A 21960-nucleotide genomic window follows, 5' to 3' on the forward strand; every position below is an offset into this window, starting at 1 on the left:
CAGAATGGGTGGTAGTAATGACTGGACTCCCAGTCCTGCAACCACCCCATGGTCTTGGGGCTATGAGTAAGTCTCCCTGATCTCTGCCTCATCAAAATGGGAAGGCTTATCTCCCAGACTGTGAAATTTAGGAAGATAATCTCTTACCATTGAGAGCTGTGGTGTGTATGCTGCAGGTGTATTTTTAAGCACCACAAATGTGTCTCTGCTCAGTGTGTATTATAGTTGAATTATAAGTAAATGTCTCTACTCCTGTGCCGAAAGCCTGCCATTTGGAAGGAACATCAGCAGAAGATGGTGGCCTACACCATTTTTCCTTGCACCACAGATTGCTAAAAAAAGACAGAAAAGGTATTGCTGAGAGGTGCTGCTGGCTCCGTGGTGTTCCCTGTGCCTCCCCGAGTTCCCCACTGTAAAGGAGAGGAGAGACAGCAGCCTTGGGCCTGGAGGTGCCCTGAGTGCTCATCTTAATGAAGTAAAGCAGAATGTCCATCTCCCGAGCTACGTTATGATTGCAGCCTTTTCCTAAGAACTGCCGTATGTGATGATGTCAGAGAGCTGAACATCAGTCTTGATTTTAAAGACTTCTTACGGCTGGAGCCCTCTCATGGCAGTGGTGCCTTCCTCTTCCTTTGCATGGGGTACTACTGGACCTAGCTGAGCTTAGGCCGTTATTCTGAGGAAGAACATTAACAAAGACCTGCAGTTAATTCCTGGTTCTGGTCAGCACGATCGCAGCCTTATAGCTAGAGCTGGTTCTGCACTGCTGCCCAAGGCCTCCCCACGTGCCACCTCGTGACCTCGTCCTGTGCTCTGGGAATTAAACCGGGGGGAGTGGGGGCAGAGCAGCAGTCTGGCACCACCGGATGTGGTGTCCTCGCCTTCCTTGGCCACCATATTTTGTGCCTGTGGAGGTGCAAGGGGAAAGGACGGGGACGCCGTGGATGTGTGGGAGGACGAGAGGTGGCCCTGCCCTCCCGTTGTGAATGGCAGCAGGGCTGCCGGGGGCTGCGCTCAGGGGCGGCGGAACGACATTCTCCTGAGGGAACCTCCGATTGGGGGCGCTTGGCGGGAAGCGCCCCGCAGCTGTGGGACGGCGCTGTCGGGTGCGGTCGCTGAGGGCCGCGGCGCTGAGGCGGGAACGAGTAGGGGCGGGCCGCGAAGGCGGGGCTGCGGCTCCGGCTCCGGCTCCTGCCGGCGGGGCGGGGCGGTGAGGGCCGGTCCAGGGCGGAGCGGGGCGGTGGCGGCGCAGAGCGGGCCGGGGGCTGGCGGCGGCGGCAGCAGCGGGGCCATGGCCGCCGACGTGTTCATGCGGCCGGCGCAACTCCTGGGCGCGGCGGGGCCGCTGTCCCCCCGTACGGAGCCCGATGAGGACTCGTCGGACACCGACGACGGCGGCGCTTCGCCGGGAGGAGGGCGGCGGTGCGGGCCGCGGCGCGGGCAGCCGCCGGGCCCCCAAATCATCCACTCGGGGCACTTCATGGTGTCGTCGCCTCACAGCGAGCACCCTCCCAAGAAGGGCTACGACTTCGACACGGTCAACGAGCAGACCTGCCAGACCTACCAGTTCGGGGCGGCCCGAGGGGGCGGCGGCGCCGGGGGGCGGCTGAGCATCGACGCGTCCCTCACGAAGCTGTTCGAGTGCATGTCCCTGGCCTACAGGTACCGGGCGCCGGGGCTCGTGAGTCAGCGGCGCGGGGAAAGCCCCGAGAGAGCGGGGAGGGGCGCGGGGCCCGAGGGCGCGGGGCCGGGGCAGCGCCGGGGGCGGGCGGGGCGGAGCGGGGCTGCGTGACCCCCTGCGGGAGCCGCTTCTGTCGCACGACGAGCTGGGGCTCCTCGCGAGCCGTGTGCTGCGCTTAGGCCACGGCGCTGAGGGAAAGCTGCGCCCCAGCCCGCGCCCGCTGCGTTTCGTGGCGTGCGGGGAACCGGGGACGCCGGGGAGCTCGGCGCGCGGATCCCGTCCCGGCGTGGGAGCGCGGCCGTGGGCGCAACGCGCGGCGTCGCCACCGGCTTCGGTGCGAGCGGCCGCCTTCAGTGCCCGGAGCCCGAGGCAGAGCCTCGCAGGGAGTGCTTGTGACGCGGGGACTGCTCTCGGAGCTTTCTGCCCGGTTTTCTTTCTGTAACTGCCTCAAGAAAGTAGAGTCTGTCATTGTTTCCTTTGTTCCGGTGGCTGCAGCTGAGCGCTGCACTTCCTGGGTTTATCGGCGCCTCGCGCTCCGACTTCGGTTTTGCTTTCCATCAATTTATTCAGATGTTACATCCACGTTTAGGCCCTTTGTCTGTCTTCCAAAATGGAGGCAGAGCGATGGATCAGAAGTGTTGGGAAGGATGTGTGTCTGCCCGAACCTTTTGTTCCACGCAATAGAACAGAGCGGGATCTGGTCTGATACTCTCTATTAAACGTATTCTGGAAGTTGATTAGAAGAGATGATGGAAAACTCCCCTGAGCGTTATCAGCAGGAATACTTTCTTCGTTTGTAGGAGCCATATTAGCTGGAGCTGAACTTTGCCAACCCCAGATGTCTCTACTCTTTGCCATTTTCTGGTTTTAGAATTTATTTATTTTGAAGTATTGCTCAGTGAAGAGGAAACAATAGAACCGTCCATTTGGTACCTTTAGCGAGAAAACAGAGTTGTAAGTAACCTTGCTTGGGTAATTTGTACCAGCAGGTTATTAGTTACTGATGTGAAGAGGCTCATAAAGTCTTAGTGTTTACAAAACAAAATAAAAGTGTGACACTGAAAATCAACCGTTCTGCTGAGAGGAATATACAGAGAAACCAAAAGTATCATGAGTGACACAGCTTCTGTCTATCTCCTCACCAGCCTCTATTACACATGTAGGCTGAGACTCGCTGCCTTTGGAGTGGTCTGTACTTTCCTTGGGGCACATGGCACTCAGGGGAACAACGAGTCCTCTTTTGCTTTGCTGCACATTGGTCTGAGGGGCATCTGGTTGGCTCGGGGATGGTTTTACTGTTACCTTTGCCATACCTTTATCATTGCTGACAAAAAATGCAGATATCATGTGCGCACTTTTTCTACTGCAGTTACTGGATGGAAACCTGTAATAGAGAAAAACAGGAAAATAACCCCACAGCAGAAAGGTGCACAAGTGTCTTTTGGCATTGTGGCTGTTGCAGAGCCAGCGATGAAGGGCCTGAGCCAGCAAGTTGTGTTTCTGGAGCAGGTTGATAGCTATGTTAAGTACAGAAACAAGGAAGTTGATGTAATAGAGCTGTGTGTGCAATATTTATTTACACTTGACACCCATTGCTGATACCTCAGTGTTTAAGTCTTAACAAGAAGCACAAATTTGTGTTATCTATCAGCCTTACTGATGAACTAGCAAAGGAAGTTTTTCTACCAGGTCAGGGTGATTTAAATTGGAAATGGTCAGATTTATGCTGAATCACATTCACTTGGGGATGCGTAGCATAGCCTGCCCTCTTCTAATTGTGCTGGAAATATTTTTTTTTTGTCTTAAATAGCTTTGTTCTATTAAGCAACTGCCACACTTTTTTATGATTAAAAAAGAGGCTGTTTCTGAATGTGATGGAAGTGAATCCCTCATGCCTTCGAGCAGTACAAGCTAACCTGATTTTGATTTTCGTCCTATGTGTCTCAATCACGTATCCATCTGCACAGGCAGAAGAGCCTATTTTCAGATGAGCCATTTCACAGAGGAAAACATGGTCAGAGCATGCTTTGCCATACAGTTTGGAGATTAAAACAATCTGCTAAATCAATAAGTTACTTATAAACGCTGCAGTTTACCACAGGTGTCACGCGGGCTGTGCTTTATCTAAGTGTCACCAGGTTTTTTCATGAGATTGATTGTGGTAACTGTACTGTGCTGGCGGAGGTAGAAGAGCCCTGGTTTTTCTCTTCCAGCCCTTTCATCTCAGTGCTGTAAAACAGTGTGACCTTGCACGTCTTTGTGTGCATAAGTAGCACACATAACTGCAATTGGTATATGGCGGGTCGGCTGCTTTATACATAAAGATTTAAAAAACATGCTTTCCAAAATGGAAACGACCTTTGTCATTGTTCCTTCTAATAGTGAGAAGCTATGCCAATAATTATGTGGCCCGTAATGGCGATTATGTAAATTACATCAAATGAAATGTAATCCTGATATTTAATTTACTGGAACCCTTTGCTAACTTTAAACTTATCCAAATATTTATATCACCCAGAAATAACTTTCCCAAACTGAACTGTATTCTGAGATGTTTTGATTATAGCACATCGTAATGTAAGTTGGTTGATTCTCTTTTTTTGAGATTTGGACAGAAGAATTTTTCCAAATTTTGTCCTACAGCACTGTTGTCTTCAGCAGAAGAATAGTTTTCAGCTCTTGGAGCACCCAGGCTGAAGGTTTTTGTGGGGTGAAAAAATGTGCTGTAAGAAAGGACGCTGCAAGCCATTAATGGCCCTATTGGGCTGGAATATGGGAGTGGCAGAATTCCCTGTGGAAAGCTCTGCTTTGGGAACATGCAGTGTAAGATCCAAAATCTGAAATATGCATGTAGAAATGCAGATCTCCCTCTTGCATTGCTGGGCAGAAGATCCATGCAGCTGAGGGAACAGGTCAGCCAGCTGAGTGTGGTCACGTACATGGTGTAAACAAAGCACGAGCCTTATTTTAGGAATTAGTGAGTGTGAGTTGTTCTTTAATGTGGGTGGCTTTCTTCTTAGACTTCTGTTACGTGTAATTATGCCAGCTGATGTCAATCTTACTTGGCGGTATGACATGATAGGGTAAATTAAAATGACTTTGTGGGCTTGTTTATTATTAAGTAGCCTCAGAACCTTCTCACCTTCTAATGAGAGCTTAAGGAGCATGCCAGGTGTTGTATTTAAGGTAAGAGTGTTAGTGCTGGCATTAGGTACTTGTTTAAAACCTTCTGGATCCTGCTTGTTAAAGTTGCACGGAACATGAGTGTGAGGTGTGGGAGCCGTGGCATCAGTTTGCTTGTGAGAAGCTTGCCAGGTCATTTCTAGATCTCATCTCTCCTCTTCGGCAATCTGACCCCATTGCTTTATGTAGATGTAAGCCAAAAACATTCCCTTTGTTGCTGGACTGACATTTTGGATTGACTTGTTTCTAAAGCACGTTTCTACATACAGTGAGTGAGTGCTTTGGGAAGTTCTTGGCAATGGTGCTAGCAGGTTGGAGATAAAATGCTTCCAGAATTTATCTGTGTATTTTTATATGCTACTTGTGAGAACAACTCTGACAAATACAACTGTGCTTACTTCATAAATTAATCCTAACTTGAATTGAGTTGCTGTGTTATGAGCATTGGTGGGTAAGGTGTGCTGTGTTCAGAGCATAATGTGAATCAGGACAGTGTTACTGAGCCTATTACCTTGCTTAAGTCAAGTGCTTGATATAGTCGCAAGCTTTTAAGCTCCATTTAAGTAACTGGTAAATTGCACTGTGACAACCTTGAGCCTCAGGAAGGTTTGCAGAAAGGTTGCTGAGCTGTGCTCATTTCAAAGATGCATTTGTTTTGCCAAAGTAAATATTTAATAGAGGTTGTGTGAAAAGATCTTCATTAAAATTAAGATTTTGGTGACTTCAGTGCTACACATGTCTGGGAAGAAATGATAAATTCCAAAGACACAGTTAGATGCAGGAACAACCCTTTTTTTTCCACCAGGCTCCTTGCCTGGTGCTTTTGGTGGCTTGTGCTCTTTGTTTTGGTTTGTTTTTTTGCTGTGTGGGGTGCACTGCAGAGGTGTGGTCTGCAGTAATTGCACTTCTTATAAAAACCATGCTGTTGATATCATCTTGTGATTTACCAATCCGTCTGCATGTTGTCTTGTAGTTTTCTTGTCCTGTGTTCCCAAGTAGTAAACAGATCTTATTTTCTGGCATAAATACAACGTGGATTTCATAACCATCATTTTTGTTGGGTTGTTGAAATAGGGAAATGGGGAGTTGTGTGTCCTCAGATTGCCAAGTTCTTGGCTGAATTGCGAGATTTGGGATTTGTTTTTGTGAGGATTTTGTGTTGTGTGATTATGGTGGGCTTTGGATGAAGTAGAGTTTGGCAGCAGAAATCAGCATTTTGGTTACATGTTTTTCTTTCTTTCCTCTGAATGGCAAGAGGAATTAAAGCCAAAAAATCCCAATTTCTCAGCTTTCCTCATGAACTTCCATCTATTCCTTTTGTAGTTCACTGAATCGTCCTTGTTTGTTACTCTTCCATGTTGGGGGGAAAAAGATTTCCCCTCTCTTGGAAGGCAGGGCTGATGGTACAGCAGCTGCTCATCTGTCTTTGTATTCCTGAGCCTTAAACAAAGGGGTACCCGCAGCTGCTGCAAGGTAGGAAGTGGTGGGAGGTGTAATGGAGCTGTGTAGCTCCACCAAGCTGATAGGCAGGCATTTCTGCAATGCCAGAAAGGTGTTCTAAATTTGCAGAGAAACTGAAAGGCTTGAAAGAGAGTCCGATCTGTTAGATGTTTTGTATGAGTGGAATTTTTCCCCTAATCATGATGCTGGGTGATCTCTTGCAAAGAAAGGGAGTGAGTGGACAAGGCATGAGGTGGGAGGCTGGCTGAGATTTGTAGTAAAATTACAAAGATCTTTGAGGAATGCATTGGATGAATGAAAAGAGCCAAGTTAAAGGCACACAGTGCGTTCGATAGTGGTGATAGAGGTTGTGGAGATGAAAACAGAGGGGGATACAACGATACTGTCAAGTTCAATAAAATGGGAGCAGGGGGAGTGCGAGTGCTGCTCCAGCTGCTTGGTGCTGCCTTGCTTCCTTTTGCTGTAAGAAAGGTTTGTCTCTCTAAAACAAAACAACAAAGCTGATCAGCTTGGAAGCTTAGACCAGTTAGGATCTCATCTGTTATTTCATTTTTAATTAACAGACCGTAGGCTATATGCTAGCTACTTCCTTTCCTTTGTATGCAGAAATTAATTGCATTTACAGTTTTCCTCATCTATCCTTTGATATTGTAACGTCACAGACATGAACAGTCTCTTTAAAGACAAAACTTCTAAGCTACTTCTGAGGAAAGAGGCGAGCTTTCTGAACTCTTTGATGGCTATTGAAATATTTTACAGCTGTCCTATAAACTTTCCTTTCACTCTGGGAAGGAAACCTTTAAAATATGTATAAAACAATTCTATAGATGCTTAGAAAAAGTACTTGTTTCAGTGACCTCCAAAGAAAATAGAGTTGGTTCTTTGTGTTCCAGAAAGTGATGGAAAATTCTGAATCTGATTGTTTTTAGTGCAAGCTGAAGTTACACTATTGTCACAATTTCTGAAGCAGGAAGGCTGGGAAAACAGGGTTAGGAAAAGCTAGGTTTTCCTGAAATCAGTTCTGTTAGTTTTACTGCTAGAACAGAAATTCTAAATGTGGGCTTCTCCAAATATGTTTGTTTACTCAGAAGGGAGCTGGAGGGTTGTTTCTGGTTATTTGTCTTGAATGTGAAACGTGCTGTCTTTATGCTACTTGCAGTAAAATTAATGTAGGCATCTCTGTAAATCAGGCAGTAACAGCCATCGGAAATGTTCTAGCATGCGTTTGCTGCAGCTTATTTGCTTTGTGACATGAACACAAAGCCCTTCTCTGGCCCTTAGTTTCTGGCTTGTTGATCTTAGATAAATCAGCTAACTGCTTGCTTTTCCCTTTCTCTTTCACGAAAGTGGAAAAAACACTGCAGAAAGCCAGGTGTGTGCAGCAACCTTTTTGAGAAGGGGAAACGGAGGCATAAAGTTGAGCAGTGATGTATCACAGGAACCTAAAAGGAATCTATATCAAAGGTGACAGTTCAGCTACAAAGCTAAGTAATAAAGGCAAGGAGACAAACGGAAGATTTAGGAGGAAATGAGGCAAAAGACCTGCAGCTTAATGACACCTGTTAGAAAAGGTATTGCCTTGTAGCTGATGGAGAGCTGCAGATGCAGATTACAGGGTAATAAAACCAGGCTGGTATTTTAACAGTAATCTTAATGCATCGGGAAGGCAGCGTGCTGCTTAGTGCCTTTGGCACTCTCTGGGCTGCGGGTGAGGAGCACCTGCTCATGGGAAACGGGCTGCGAGCAGCATCGTGCTCCCTGGGAAAGGGCTGTGGTGTGCCAAGGAAGCTTGGACAACCAAGACATCAGCTTAGGATTCTCAGGTCTGTTTCTGACCATGGCCTTCTGAAGAATCTGCTATTATTATTATTTTTTTTTTCCTAGAAAAATCCTGTTATGCATAGAGAAGTTTGGCCTTTTCCCCTGTGGAGAACTGTTTTGTTGTACTTGGAAGTCTAAATGGCATCCGCCTCCTTAAGCTGTCAAACACTTTACTGCCAAGCGAAGCATGACCCCTTTCTGTAAGAGAAATTTGCACAAAAGGTGAACGTGGCACTCCAGATGGCTGCAGAGCCATGCTGTCAGGCGACTGGTTGCATTCTGTGGGCTCCTTGTCTGCTCCCCTCTCTTGGCTTGATGTACAGCAGCTGCTGGGCTCACTTTCATTGCACTAAGCGGGTGTTGGACTGAGCAGATGGTTTGGCTGCTCAAACTCACATAGGAATAGTTTATCTGCCTGTCATTCTCATGCATGTGATGATTTCTTACAGGTCTCTTGCAAGCTTAAAGCCCCTGAGGAGGAAGTGGGAAAGTGTGTGAAATGGAGCTCTGACTGTTCAGTTGCAGTGTGAAGGTTTGGCTGCAGGGCAATTGTGATTCCATCTCTCTTGAGTAGGTTTATGTTTGACCTTTAAGGTGTTCAGATCCAGAGTGCTATTTGGGAGCAAATTTAGCAACAGTTAGTTACTTTTGTGAAACGCTTTTCAGGCTGTCAGCTGTGCTTTCTATGTATAATAGAAAATGGGACTGGACGTGGACAGGACCTTGGGAAGCTGTCCAGACCCACGTCACAGCCAAATGGTTCCCTTGGCTGGGCGACCTGAGAAGTTAGCCAAAACATCCCTGCTTAATGCCCTTTGCAGGAGGCAGAGCAGGGGAGTGCTGCAGCTCCCAGCCTATGCCCACTGTACGCTGAAGATACAAAGCTCAGGTTGAGATGAGCAACTCTGGCAGCTGCTTCATCCTCTCTGGGCTATAAAGCAAAAAGTGACAGAACAGACAGGGAGCACCTGCAGATCACCACCTGGATTTCATAGACCAGGGTGTTTGAATCTGGTGTTGTTTAATTGGTGATATGCTGGTGTGTTTAGGCCAGACCTCTGCTGACCTACAGATAACCCTTTTGACATGATGTGTTTTGTGACATAGCATGATGCTATTAGAAAAAGGATTCAGCTGTTTAAGTAGCTAAGCTTTCTACTTAACGAGTAGAAAACTTTTCCTGAGATGTGTAAAAAGATTTTAATGCCTTGTCAAATTTTAATGGCTTGTTAAAGTTTTGTCAGACAGCTTTTTGATCATCAGAACGTTATTTACAGCGCCGATGCACAGTTACAGGCTTTCTCATCTCTCTACTTCCAGTTCAGCTGCATGGAAGCAGTGATTGCAGTCTTTTATGCTATATTTTAATGTGTTTTATTACCTGTATTTTTTCTGTATTTGGGAATGCCTTGCTATGTACAGAGAGAAGTGTTTTTTTTTTTAATGTCATGGGAGATTTTTTAGATTTCCAGAGGATATCTTTATTGTTCATTTATACCACTCCAGACCAAGCAGAGGATATCTTTACAGATAAATTACATATGTTTTGTTTGTGTTTCTCTCTTTGGTTGCAGATAAACAGTATTTCCCTGTGCTTTCCCTCAGTGATGTGGGAACTGAAGCACAGAATTTTGGGGTAATGGTTCAGAGCCAAAAGAGAAGAAGGAAGGAAGCTTGAGAGACCTACCCACTTGGTTTCAAAGGGAGCTATCCTTGTGCAAGTACAGGAATCTGATGCTTGTTATGATTTTGTTTCTGCATGAACACAAAAAGATATCTTCCCATCTCAGCAGGAAAATAGAAGGGTGGCCTTGTCTTTGCTGGTGTTCAGTGGAATCTGCTTGTTCTGGGAGTGGCTTGTGAGTAAGAATGAGTTGCAGAGCTGAGCCTTGTGGGTGACCAAAGGGGTAAGGAGATGATCCAAGTGGCCCTGTTGTTGTGTAATAGGTTGGCCCTTCTGAGAAAGAGGATTGCCATTATTAGTGTTGGAAGTGAAACAGCAGCTGTGTTATGTTTCAGTCTTGCAAATCTAGGGGGAAGGTGGCAGCTTGCAAGTCTCAGCATTGTGTTTATGAGGTCTTCTGATGTGCTTACTTCCTGTGGTATCCTTCTCTAAAGGAGTCCTGCTTCGGAGGTGATCTGTGTTGAGAGCTCATTGAACTGTCATTGAACAGCTGTGGTTAACACAGGCGCTTGGTCCCGAAGCTGTGACCTGGCAGGCTGAGTGGGAGAGTCGTGTTGGGCTACTCTTCAGTCCTGCAGAGTTTGCAGTGCGTCTTGTACTTAGACCAGATCTGTAGGACCGTGCACAAACAGGATAAGGGCTTTTCTTTTCACTGATTCTTCCAACACTGAAGTCTGTTAGTCCTTGGATCCCAGTAGGGCTTTTTTTTTTTTTTTCACTTTTAGCAATATTTCTGTGTAACAAGATTCAAGCAAACACTACAGGGACCTGGAGGATGCTCTTGCTGCCAGAATTTGTCACTTTCATTGTTTTCAGAACTTTCCAGCATGGGTTGTTTACTCAAAGTCCTGCCCTCCTTTTCCCTCTGCCACTTCTACTCTCTCTTCCCTCAAGGTCTCACAGTAATGGCTGCTCTGCTGTGGCAGTTCAAGGACACAGCAGCTGAAGTGCATGGCTGTGAGACCCACAGCAGGGCTGCAGCGAATGCAGCCACTCCTCAGTGTGGCAGCCACAAGTTTCCCATGTGAGCCAGCTGTCAGAAACACTGCTCTTGTCTGCATTGCCCTGTCCCTGCCAGGGGCTTTATCACCTTGGCAAAGTTCTCATCCCATAAAATGCTAGTGCAGGATGAGATCAGCAAACTAGGACTGGTGGTACACAGTCCATGCCTGTGTGATGTACTTTTGTGTCTCTGGACAGCAGAGTGGAATGAAGGGACATTGGGGTTTCCACAGTAGACCTAAAAATAACTTGGGTCCACTGCATTTAGTTACCATCTAGCATCTGTACATTCATGTGAATGTGCTTGCAGCCAGCACAGGCTATTCAGCAAAACATATTCCTGCTGTATCTTGAACACAGATTTTTGGCTGCTGATAATTTTTTTCATTATTTATCGTCACAAATGAAATAATTTCCAAAGGGGCAGGGGCATTCCAATGGAATGTGAATTGTGGAAGAGCTGCTCAGTTCTTTGTGATCCTTCTTTGAAGTCCTTGACTGCTCTTTATTATCTTCTCATTATGCATACCTTTCCTTTTGGTGCTCTGGTATGACACTTGATGTGACCTGTATTAGTTATTGAGAGCAATGACTTCGTAGCATGTCAGGGACAGGAAATACCTGGGCTTTGGCCTTTGGCCCTGTCAGCTGTTACAGAAGTGCCAAATGGGAAGAGGCCAGTGGAAGGTCCTGTTTTTCTGATGTACCAAACAATGGCCACGGCTGTTATCTGCTGCCACGTTTCCAGAGCAAAGAATGATATAATTAATTTTCTAGGATGTTTGGTTTCTGCTTATTATGAGGAGTATCTGATGTGAGCACGCTTATCCATGGCCAGTCAAAGTCTGCTGATGGTAGTGATGGTGGGAGCTGTCTGTGCCAGAAGAGTTTGTTGTGTTTGTGCAAAAGGCAACACAACAAGGTCTGAGTTCAGCTAAGCTGAGCTGGGGTTCAGGAATGGGCTGTGAAATTTGTTGGTGTGTTAGCAGTACGTAAGGATCTGAATGTTACATACCACTCTGTTGTGTTAGCTCATTGCATAGAGTGTTCAACAAAGGTATAAATGTTTCTTTGTATACTTTTGAACTGCTGCATATTAATGCCTGCACTGATACTGCAGCTTAGTCCAGCTTTCTGTTTGCTTGGTAAACATCTGTCCCTGCTGGGATGGAGGGTGAGAGTGCTGGAACAGAAAATGAGGTGGTGGCATGGCGAATGTGGGAAGGCAGTGAGAGGGAATGGTCTGCTTTCTTTTGCTCTTCTATAACACAGCTTTTGAGAAAGAATATTGAGAGTTATAGTAGGGGAACAGATCAACGGCCTGGGAACACACACAAAAATGACATTTTTGGGTTTGAGGATATGGCACTTCTAGGAAGGAAGAAGTAAATCAAAGGATTTTGGTATTATTGTGAAATACTTTGATCTGCTGCAGAGCCAGAGGAATACTTTATGTGCTGTCACTATTTATTACAGCCTTAGTTCAAATGAACCTAGTGATGAGATGGAAGAAAAAAATTTGACCAAAGACAAAAATATCCCTAAGGAGGAAACTGTACTTATTTTAGATGCTTAGCAATCATGTTTGACACCTAAAAATCTGTGAAAATAGAAAGCAGACATTGTGAAATAGCTGAAAGCCTGCAGCAATCTATCAAACACTGGGATATCTGAATCTGTTGCAGCAGTCACTGCGGTGCTTCTTGTCTATTAAGAATGCCATTATCCCTCCCTTTTCCAGGGAAAGAGCTGCCAAATCAATACACATTCAACTCACCCAGGTATGAATAAAAAAGAGTCTATAGACATAGTGAAAGGAGAAGTACCATAGTTCTTCCGATGTGCTTTTAGAGAGTAGATAAATATCATTTCCCTTTACAACTGAGAAGTGTTTACAAAAGACCAACTTCTCAGAAATGTGCACTGAGTCAAGGTATGCAGAGCACTCAGTTAACCCACTGCATGAATTGGAGCTGATTTAAGGTCTTGGTTTCCTGACCCAGCTGGTAATTGACAGAGCCAGTTTTACTTTGGTTTGTCCTAGGACTGCCTGAGATGTGCAAGGCCAGCAGAGATGTGGCAGCAGGGCTTTGCTGCCTTTACCAGTTTCTCTCAGCAGAAAATAGGTGGAGGGTGGGAGCATGTTGGGGACGGGAGGGAGCAACACACAGGCGTGCTTGTCCTGTTCTCACTGTTCCCAAAACACTTACTTGTGGCTGCTGGGACCTTTGGCCTGACCCATATGGCTGTTCATACAGCTCTTACGGTAAGGCAGAAAGGTCTGTTGCCAAGTACTGCAGTCAGCTAGATGCTGTTTTAGTATCAGCAGTGAAAAAATTCCAGGCAGCACTTTCACTGTTTGCTAACCTTTTATCTTTGTTAATAAGAGGCTTGTCTTTTGCCTTACAGAAGCTGCAGCCTTCAAGCACACTCATAATTTGTTGTAGGGTTTGTTTTTTTTTTTTTCCACAGAAACATTGTGAGTTTTTTTTCAGGGCAGCACTGGACAGTACATGTCAGTGGCACTTGGCATCTGGAAACTTCAGATAAGTTCAGTATGTGTTGCTGTGTGGCTGCTCTTGGTGACACCAGCCTGCTGCATGGCTGCCTTCCCTGAGAGGCTGCCTGAAGGTTTTGGCTATTCCTCTGTTTTATGAAAGCACAGCCAGTATGTGTGTGACTTGAATGCCTCTGTGATCTGAGTCATTCCTTCTGTAAAGAAGGGAAGGAGTTATCAAACTGCATCGGAGCAAGAGGCATTCCTGTGTTCTGTTCTATCTTGCAGTGTGAAATAGTTAACCCTTCTAAGGAACCACGTGATTCGATTTCACTTGTTTTATCAAATCAGCAAATATTATCAAAGAGCAGAGATCAATTTCGAGGCTCTGCAAGTAGATGTGTGCAAATCTGCAATAGAAGTCAATTAATTACTGTTTCTAATAAAGTTTTGCTCAGTGAAAGCTCTGTTTAGGAGCCCAGCGTGCATCCCATCTGTTTTCAGTATCCAGTCATACAAGTAGAACACTCGGATCTCCAGTAAAAATCTTTGCAGAGCTTAAGGAGCCTAAATTTTTACTAGCAGTTTTTACGAGCTGCATTATTAGGTTTGGGATCTGACCTCTGCATGTGGTGGTTGTAGCCTTTGTGGGTACAATGAGCTTTTGGAAATGGGGACACAGCTCCTAGGAAGGTTAGAGAGACTGCTTTCCCTACAGCAGTGAATGTGTGAGAGGTTATTTAATTTGAGCACTCCAAGGAACTCTACAAAGCGAAGGCTGAGGCTGTTTTATTGTGATTTTTTGCATGTGGAAAAAAAGTGATTTGAAGAAGAGTCATGGAGGAGGGTCATTTGCTGAGGGAGGATTTTTGTAGTAGAGGTTGTTTGTAGTGAGGTTCAGGAAAGTGCTGATATTGTAATTGTTTTGCTCGGGAAGTCACCACTTGCTTTGGGACATAAACCATGTGGGACTCTGAAAATGTGTCCTTGGCAAGGGGATCATTTGTCCAGCTGTGTCATAACCAGTGTGGGGGTGAATGATGGGCAAATGTCTGGATTGTTGTGCTGAGGGATATTTGGTCGTGGTGGTTCCTGTGAGCAAGGGGATGACTTTATAAGAAGTGCCACTTGGAGGGCTGCCTGCATGTAGTCTGGAGAGGCAGGAAGTACAGAAAAGCTTTAAACTGCTGCTTTCAAACTTCCTGTTCCTGATTAGTATGTACCACTAAGAAGAGAGAAATTTGAATGGCTGGAAGAGCTCTGTTGTCCTGGGATCCTGTGCAATCCTATTGACCAGGAGAGGGTGTTGGGAGGTCGGGGGAGAGGGAATCCTGCTTGTCTGGTGCCGCTGGCAGTTGTTCCTGTGTGATTTGTGTTTGCGCACACTGACTTGGTTTGCTGTGCCCCCAGGACGCTATTCCCCCTCAGATGCAATGCACTCAGCAACAGTTCTCATCTTTCCTCACTTTTCCAAAAATTGGAAACATAATTGTGTCATAATCACTATGACCTGCCTATTCATTCTAGTGTCTGACTTATTTCTTGAATGATGCCAGCGGTCAGTTTTCAGTGCCTCTGAATTTGTCTTTCTGCTTCCCTTAAAGGAGACACTGGAGGTGGGGGGAGGATTTTGAGTTTGCTTTTTGAGCAGTCATAGCGCTCCACTTTCTCAGTGCACTGAGCATCCTGAAAACTTCTTGGCATTCCCATGCTTCTCAGCCTTCCAGTTTTCAGCAGTTTATTGCTGAACAAATTGCATTCATTTTTATTTTTTCTTTTTTCACAGGCTTTGAAAGTGTTTCACATTCTCTTGGCCAGGTCTGATCTCAACATCCCCGTGTGGGAACCAGGGCTCCAGGACTCTCCCTCAGCCTGTCCAATCCTAAATTGGCAACGAGAGCCGTGTGGGAAAAGTGACACGGATTCTGTGTCATCAGCATTAGCACGCTTCTGCCTCGTGTCCCACTTAATTCAGCCCCAGCTCACTTACACAGCCTGACAGGGAGCTGGGGAAGTTTCCACAGCTTGCTGTCTGCTGCCTGGAGATGAAGGCCTGTTCCCTGCCCAGCTGCCCCCCGAGGCTATGGGCTCTGTGGTAGCTCCCAGGGGTGTCCCAGGGTCCTGCAATGGTGCCAAGAAGAGCTGTGGCTTCACAGGTCCCAGCAGTGAGTGCTTCTGGTGTTGGTGGAGTTATTGAAAAGCATTGGTTTGCACTTAGCTCCAACAGAAGTATTTTTCTGTGAAGTCTATATGGCCTTTTAGAGATGCCTTTCTTTTTCCCCCCGAGCTCCTTTTTTCCTCATTTCGGTCTCTTTTATGTTAACTCTGGAAGGAGTTTTCTTCCTACATTATCTTTCTGTGGGATTTTTTTGATCTTTCAGTAGCCTTAATAGTAACACAGCTGTGCCTTTCGTCTGCTTCTATCCTTTGTGTAGCTTCTGCTCTAGCTTTTATGTGAGCTTTCAATAAGCTGCATGTGCTCAAGTCTGTAATAACTGAATTTGGTAACAAGTCTGGTGTTCCTCGTGCTGCAGGGAGCTGCTTGCAGACAGATGGTATGAAAGCTTTGTTTTGCAAGGGGAGAGGTGGGAGCGTCGCTTCTTTTTAAAACACTTAAGTCATTTTCAGAACAAGATCCCTGAAGACTTACAGTGTATTTTTAGGCTGGCTATGTTGTGCGGGGAATGTTACATTATCCTCTGTGGCAGAAGTGCTGGTTTCGAGTTTCTCTGCCTGGTAAACACTTCTCAGTTCCTGTAGGTACCAGAGCTGTGCTGATCGCCTGTGCTGATAGGGTTTGTTTGGGTTTTTCAGGGGCTCTGCGTGTGAAAAGTCTCTGAACCACAATTTAGGTGCTTAAAACAAGGTCCTAAATTATCACACCTTGATCAGTCTATTAATCCAGGCTAAGACCTGACTCACAAAAGGATCCTGACACATTCGTTCCTAGCTCTGCACAAGGGGGTTCTTGCCAGCAGCTATCCTTATAATTGGGAAGGAAGGTGCTCTGGGCAGCACTGGTTCCTGATCACTGTTCTTGAAAGAGCTCTTTGTAGTGTAAAGCAAGTATATTGATCTTGTGTGAAGCCCTTTGTTGATATGCTTATCAGTGCAACATGCTGCTGATCATCATAGCAGCTGCTGACAGCAGGGAAAGCTCCTCTGCCTCCCAGCAGAGATTTTTGTAAGGAAAGTTCATGGTAGAACAGCCTTGTTAGATAGCTACAGGGTGCTTGCTTTGCCTCACCAAACTTGTAAGTCATCCTTAAGCGGCAGAGAGGATGAAGAGAAGGAAAAGATGGGAGGAAAAGGGTGCCTGAGTGTTGTGATTGTTTTCTGACAGGGAAGTGTGCATCAAGGAGGAAGCTGAAAACTGCTGGAGAGGAAAGTGCAGCAAAGAATCTGGCTTTTATCACAGTCCTCGCTGCTGCACATCAGGGTGAAGTCACTGGTGGGCCATTGCATGTTAGTGTCATGAGGTGCATTAAGGCTGATGGTGTCTTTTCTCCTTTCGGGCAAAGAATAAATGTTCCCTAAATGGAGGTTCTCAAGTTGATTGCACTAAAATAGTTTTGACAACTTGGTGGATGATGCTAGGTGCTCATTTTCTGGTCATCCTGGCCCCAGGCACAGCACTGACTGTGTGCAATCCTAGTACCAGTGAGAAAGGCAAAAGAAAAGAGGCTGTATTTGAAGCTGTGCAACTCTAGTTGGTTGCCTTCAATTCTTGCTCTGCAGCTTGCAGGCAGTAAACATCTGCTGGCATTCTCTGAGCAGGCTTCATGCTTACTGCTTTGAATACAGAGATAACGTGCTCATTTTGTTACAAGGATGAGTCATTTAAAACATGAAGCATTAAGCTGCACCGCAAAAAAAAAACACCACCACCAAACATTAAAAGAAATTGATCTTCCACCCTCTTACCCAGCAATTATTGTAGGCTGCTCTGGTAGCACCTTCTGTTCTTAACGCTGCCCACTAATTCCAGCTGTGTAACCACACTTTTTGTTGTTTAACTGCTTGATCTGAACTTTCTCATATTTATAAGCCTGTGATTTTTGGATGAGAAATTGTTGAAAGAGGTTCAGTCTGTTCCATTAATAAATGTTTTGCCCATATTGAAGTAAAGAAAAAGGGATCCATTCGTTTTTGAAAAATGCAGCTACCCAAAGGTTTGCAGCAGGGCCTTGCATTCTTTGGTGAGGGTGTTGCCCATGTACCACTTGAATGCTTTGACCTGTGAAACTGCTCTTAAGCTTGGTCAGACTGGAGTCTTCCATGTATCCAACAGCTGCTGAGGTGGCAGCTCATCGCCTGGAGGGGACAGAGAAGGGCATCCACGGCTTTGGAAGCAAAAACACCTCAGCTGGCTGGAGCAGAGGAGTGGCTAATGAAATGTTAATAGGTCCATTTCTCAGTTTTCCAATGCAGAATGAGAATGAAAGCACTGTGGAGAAACCTGTGAGTGGTGGTGTTGTTAACCCTAGATAATAACCTATAAATTCAATTATGGGCACTGAGAAGTAAACAGCATTAGGGGCCAGCAGTGTGCTTAATGCTTGAGATGTGCTGCATGCCATTGATTCTGTGCACAGGCAGAGAGACTTGGGATATGGAAAAAATTGCATGTGAGCCTATAATTAAACCTTTTAATCACAAGAAATATATATACATACATGCAGTATAAATTCAGAAGCTTCCAGCCTTTTTTATTGTTTGAATATGCTACCATAAGTATCATTTTATTGAGGTATCATTGAATCCCACATAATAAGCATGCATTGATGTTCAGTTCCAGAGATTTGAAATCCACTGCCTTAAAGAACAGAATACTTAGAAATGGTGGTACTTTTCACTTTGTGTGCTCTCCACATCTACATCTTCACTGCCAGGAGAATAAATGACAGATTGTCATCTTACACCAAAATAGGAACTTTGGGTGGCAGTGTTTATTTAAACAAAAATCAGAACAAGTTCCTATGGAGGATTGTTTTTTTTGTTTTTTTTTAATGTAAGTCTACATTGCTGCAAAAGATTTGTGGCTCTTAGTTGTAAGATTTTTTACTGTTCACTGTGTTTGCAATGCTTTCTTCTGAGAGAAGGTCTGATATTCTTAACTGTGAACAATGCAGGTGTTGCTGGCAGACACCAGAAATAGTTCAGAAAACGCACGTTATTTTAATGTTTATTTGTAAAGGCGGAAAAACCTTTTGCCACAAAGATACAAACTGATCCTATTTTGTCTGAGCTCTCCAGCCAAGCGAGAGAACAATCAGGACTGCTTGCTTCTCCTGTCTTCAGTGACCAAACACTGAAGTGCTCTTTACATGAGAGTATCTGATAGTTCTTTAAAGAAAGTCTTGATGTTTAATAGTTAAAGTACATGATGTCCTGAAAAGCTTTGATATTTGTGAAGTATGTGATCTTTGTAGGTGGGTGAAGTATAGCAAGGATCAAGGAGAGGTTTTGCTCCAGAGTTGTCAGTGATGGATGGTGACAACAGGGTGAGTTTCTTGGTCTTTTGACCAAAATATCATTGCTGTTATTTATGAAGTTTTTTCTCCTTTTTGCTGTTCCAGTTCTGTAGTGAAGTGAGACCATGTTGGGTGAAATCTGAGAAGGGAAACATTTTTAGAAATTTCCTTTGATTTCCTTTTAATTTTTTTTTAACTGGAAAACAGAAACTATCCAAATATTTTGAGTCTCTAAATAGACACTGGCTGAAGGACGCCGCAGCCTCCAGGTCTCCTGGAGATTTGTGCTGGCCTTTATTCCCCTTCAGCCCATGCTGTCTCAGCGTTTCTCCAGTGGTCCTTCCCAGCTGTCCACAAGCCTTCCTGGAGCAGCTCTAGCTTGTGTTATGTTTGGCTAAAATTGCAGTACAAGCCCCTTGTGCTCGACTGACCTAATGGTGTGTAAAAAGCTGTCAGTGTAGCTACGGCAATGTGTGCAAAACGTGGGACTCTGTGCTGCTCCTGCTGAGGAGGACATGGAGCAGCACCAGGCAGTGCTTGAGACCCAGCAGTGCTGAGCTGTGCTTTTCACTGTCAGTGGATGTGTGTTCTTTGTCGGGAGCCCTGACCTCATGAGCCTTTGTTTAGGCAAATTAGCTTTCCAACTTAAATGTTACATTTTTAAGATCAATAAACGAAGGCTTGTAATGTGTCTTTTCAGCCAGGAATGTTTGCTCCTGTGGTGTGACTGATCTCTTACCTTCCTGTTCCTTTTTAGGAGGTGCATCTCTGGGTGCAAGAGGTCGAGGTAATCTGTCCTTGGCAGGTGTTGCAATTCCAGCTAATCACTTTTTTTTTAATGCTTCTGTCATGAAAATGATATATTTAGACAGAAAGTATTTGTGCCTTTTAGTCCCTTTGACCGAAGTATTATTTTTAAATGGAGAAGAATCAACCTCTGGGAGTGTTTGGTTGATTCATGCAACTTCAGCATGAAGCCCCTATCTGTGGAGTGTGGGCAGTATGAAAGCCCTCCTCAGGCTGGAATCTGTTGCTGCACGTGGATTCCAGGTAGGGAAGATGAACTTTATAACCCCAAGAAAATGAGCAATTGTAATGCTTGCTTGGCTGGGATTAGTGTCCTGAGGCTGCAACTGGGATTAACTTTGTAGATATGAACTTGAGGATGTGAAAGTGTGGCCTCCCTGCAATGCCTGCAGACTTGCTCAGTGTAGGAAAGTTTGCATTTCACTTGCCTGCTTTGCTGGTCCAGCACACAATACATATCATCTGATTCTCTGAATGAACCTTTGTTTGGGAAAATATTGTTAGTTTTGGCCCTTGTGGAGCTGAGCTTACAGGTCCAGCTCTCCAGCAAAACCGATTGGAGATTAAAAAAGAAACTAAAACCAATTCCTGCAAAAAATGCTGGGGAGAAGCCAAAGAGTTCCTTTTCTATGTTGCTGAACAGCTTAATCTATTCAGCTACTGTAATATCAAGTCAGATTTTTTTTCTATTGATTAAATTAAGAGTCTCTACCATCACTTGCTATTAAAAGAAAAATTAGTCTACCTCAAAAGATTGAGTGGCCGTGTATGGGAAGGAACTGGAAAACAAGTGCAGAAGAAGGGAGTTTTAGGATACGAGTTATCAAGGCAAAAAGGATATTCCAGACAAAGTCAGTGGGAATCTGTTAACAAACAGAAGAACAAAGTGCCCTTCTGTAGTTTGTTCCTATAACTGAATGTACAAGATTCAGGTATGAAAAAAACGTTTTCTTTCGACCATATTACATAAGATACATATTGTCCATATGAGAAACTGTTCCTGCAAGCCTGTGGTGGCTGCATGTTGAGGTACCTTTGCTGTGTTTGCTGAGAATATATATTTGGGCAGCAGGGTCAGGCCTGTGGAATCTGAGCCTGGCGCTCAGAGGTTTATGTTTGAATTCCACTTAGGATAGATCTGGGCCAGGTGCTGCTATGTGAGTGCAGAACTAAAAAGTAACTTCTGTGCTAGAGTCAACTCTAGCAACAGCTTTTCCTTGTCCCTAAATACCAAAATAAGTGAAAGAGGGTGGGAATGAAGCTTTCATGTGTAGAGCGTAGCTGGTCTCAAAAATCTGTCCCACTTCTAACTCTCATTCACACACTTGGTAGCTATGAGCATTCAGTCTTATTGTTTGTCTCCTTGTTTTAAGCAAGAGATCATGCAGTGCTTTTCCTCTCTCACAGGGTATTTTTCAGACCTCTTGTGCAGTATTTAGTTCACTACAATTGCAAAATAACTTGCCAGCTGGAGTTCCTCGGTCAGCAGCATTTGCGTGTCATGGTGTGGAGTATGAACTTAGTTTTTATCTGAATGGGAAAAGAGGATTTTTCAAACTAGTGTTGGAGGCAAAGTTTTCCCTAGTGACTCCTATGGGGAACAGAAAAGTTGGAAACAGTGATGTGCTACAGTTCTGATGGTTTCAGAGGTAGATCAAAACCAGGAAACTACAGGTTGAATTAGAAACAACTAAGAAGTTTCTGCTATACTATCCTATGTAGTTTTAGTTTAATGCTTATGCAAGGCATCTGTTAATTGTCTAGATAAGCTGTCCAGAGCAGCCTCCAGCAGATCAGTTGTTCTCTGCCTTTTCAGTCCTCTTTGTAGAAACCAATGTTTCCTGAAATAATGATTTTCTACTTAGTACTGGGAAAAAACAACCACGACAACCCAATCTCATCTGGTTTTGTACAAGGAAGTCACATATTTCTCCAGCATTGCTTGCATGAGCCAGCACATCCTGTATGCTGCTGGCACACAGTCCTTTTCTGTCCAAATGTGGAGGGTGATGGTGTCACATGGCTTGATGTTGTTCAAAGTCCATCTTAAAACTCTCTGGTTTCAGGGAGGAGAACAGGGGATTCTTCTGTTGTAAGTTGTTTTACGGTGTCAGAGCGTGATCATGTTACTACTGATGTCACCAGGAGTTTTTCCACTGCCTTTAGAGGAGCTGGATTGAATGGTTTATCAGTATTTTAATTACAAAGGCTACTGGCTTAATTCTGAAGTCATCTCAACAGCTTTGAATGGCATCTCATGTGCCCCAGACCTGTTAAGGAAGAAGGTTATTCATTTGTATTGTCCCTGCTGGGTCAAAATCGTCACTAAAGTGTCCTGTAAGATCACTCA

The 21960-nt window shown here is 44.9% G+C and overlaps 1 protein-coding gene across 4 annotated transcripts in view; it reads left to right on the plus strand.

The window, feature by feature from the left end:
* The first annotated feature begins 1181 nt into the window (after positions 1 to 1181).
* The window catches only part of MLXIP (MLX interacting protein), a 46254-nt gene continuing 25475 nt past the window's right edge, over positions 1182 to 21960 (plus strand). For 2 of the 4 annotated variants that reach the window (XR_014887018.1, XM_085238525.1), the window contains exon 1: positions 1182 to 1662. Coding sequence is in view for 2 of the 4 variants with exons in the window: in XM_085238525.1 (XP_085094651.1) it covers positions 1292 to 1662 (371 nt within the window). In the remaining 2 variants the exon portion in view is untranslated. The remainder of the gene's footprint in view (positions 1663 to 21960) is intronic. The other 2 variants (XR_014887017.1, XM_085238524.1) reach the window with 1 other exon arrangement.

This window comes from Meleagris gallopavo, chromosome 17, assembly GCF_905368555.1.
Source record: "Meleagris gallopavo chromosome 17, MGAL_WU_HG_1.1, whole genome shotgun sequence".
Taxonomy (NCBI): Eukaryota; Metazoa; Chordata; class Aves; order Galliformes; family Phasianidae; genus Meleagris; species Meleagris gallopavo.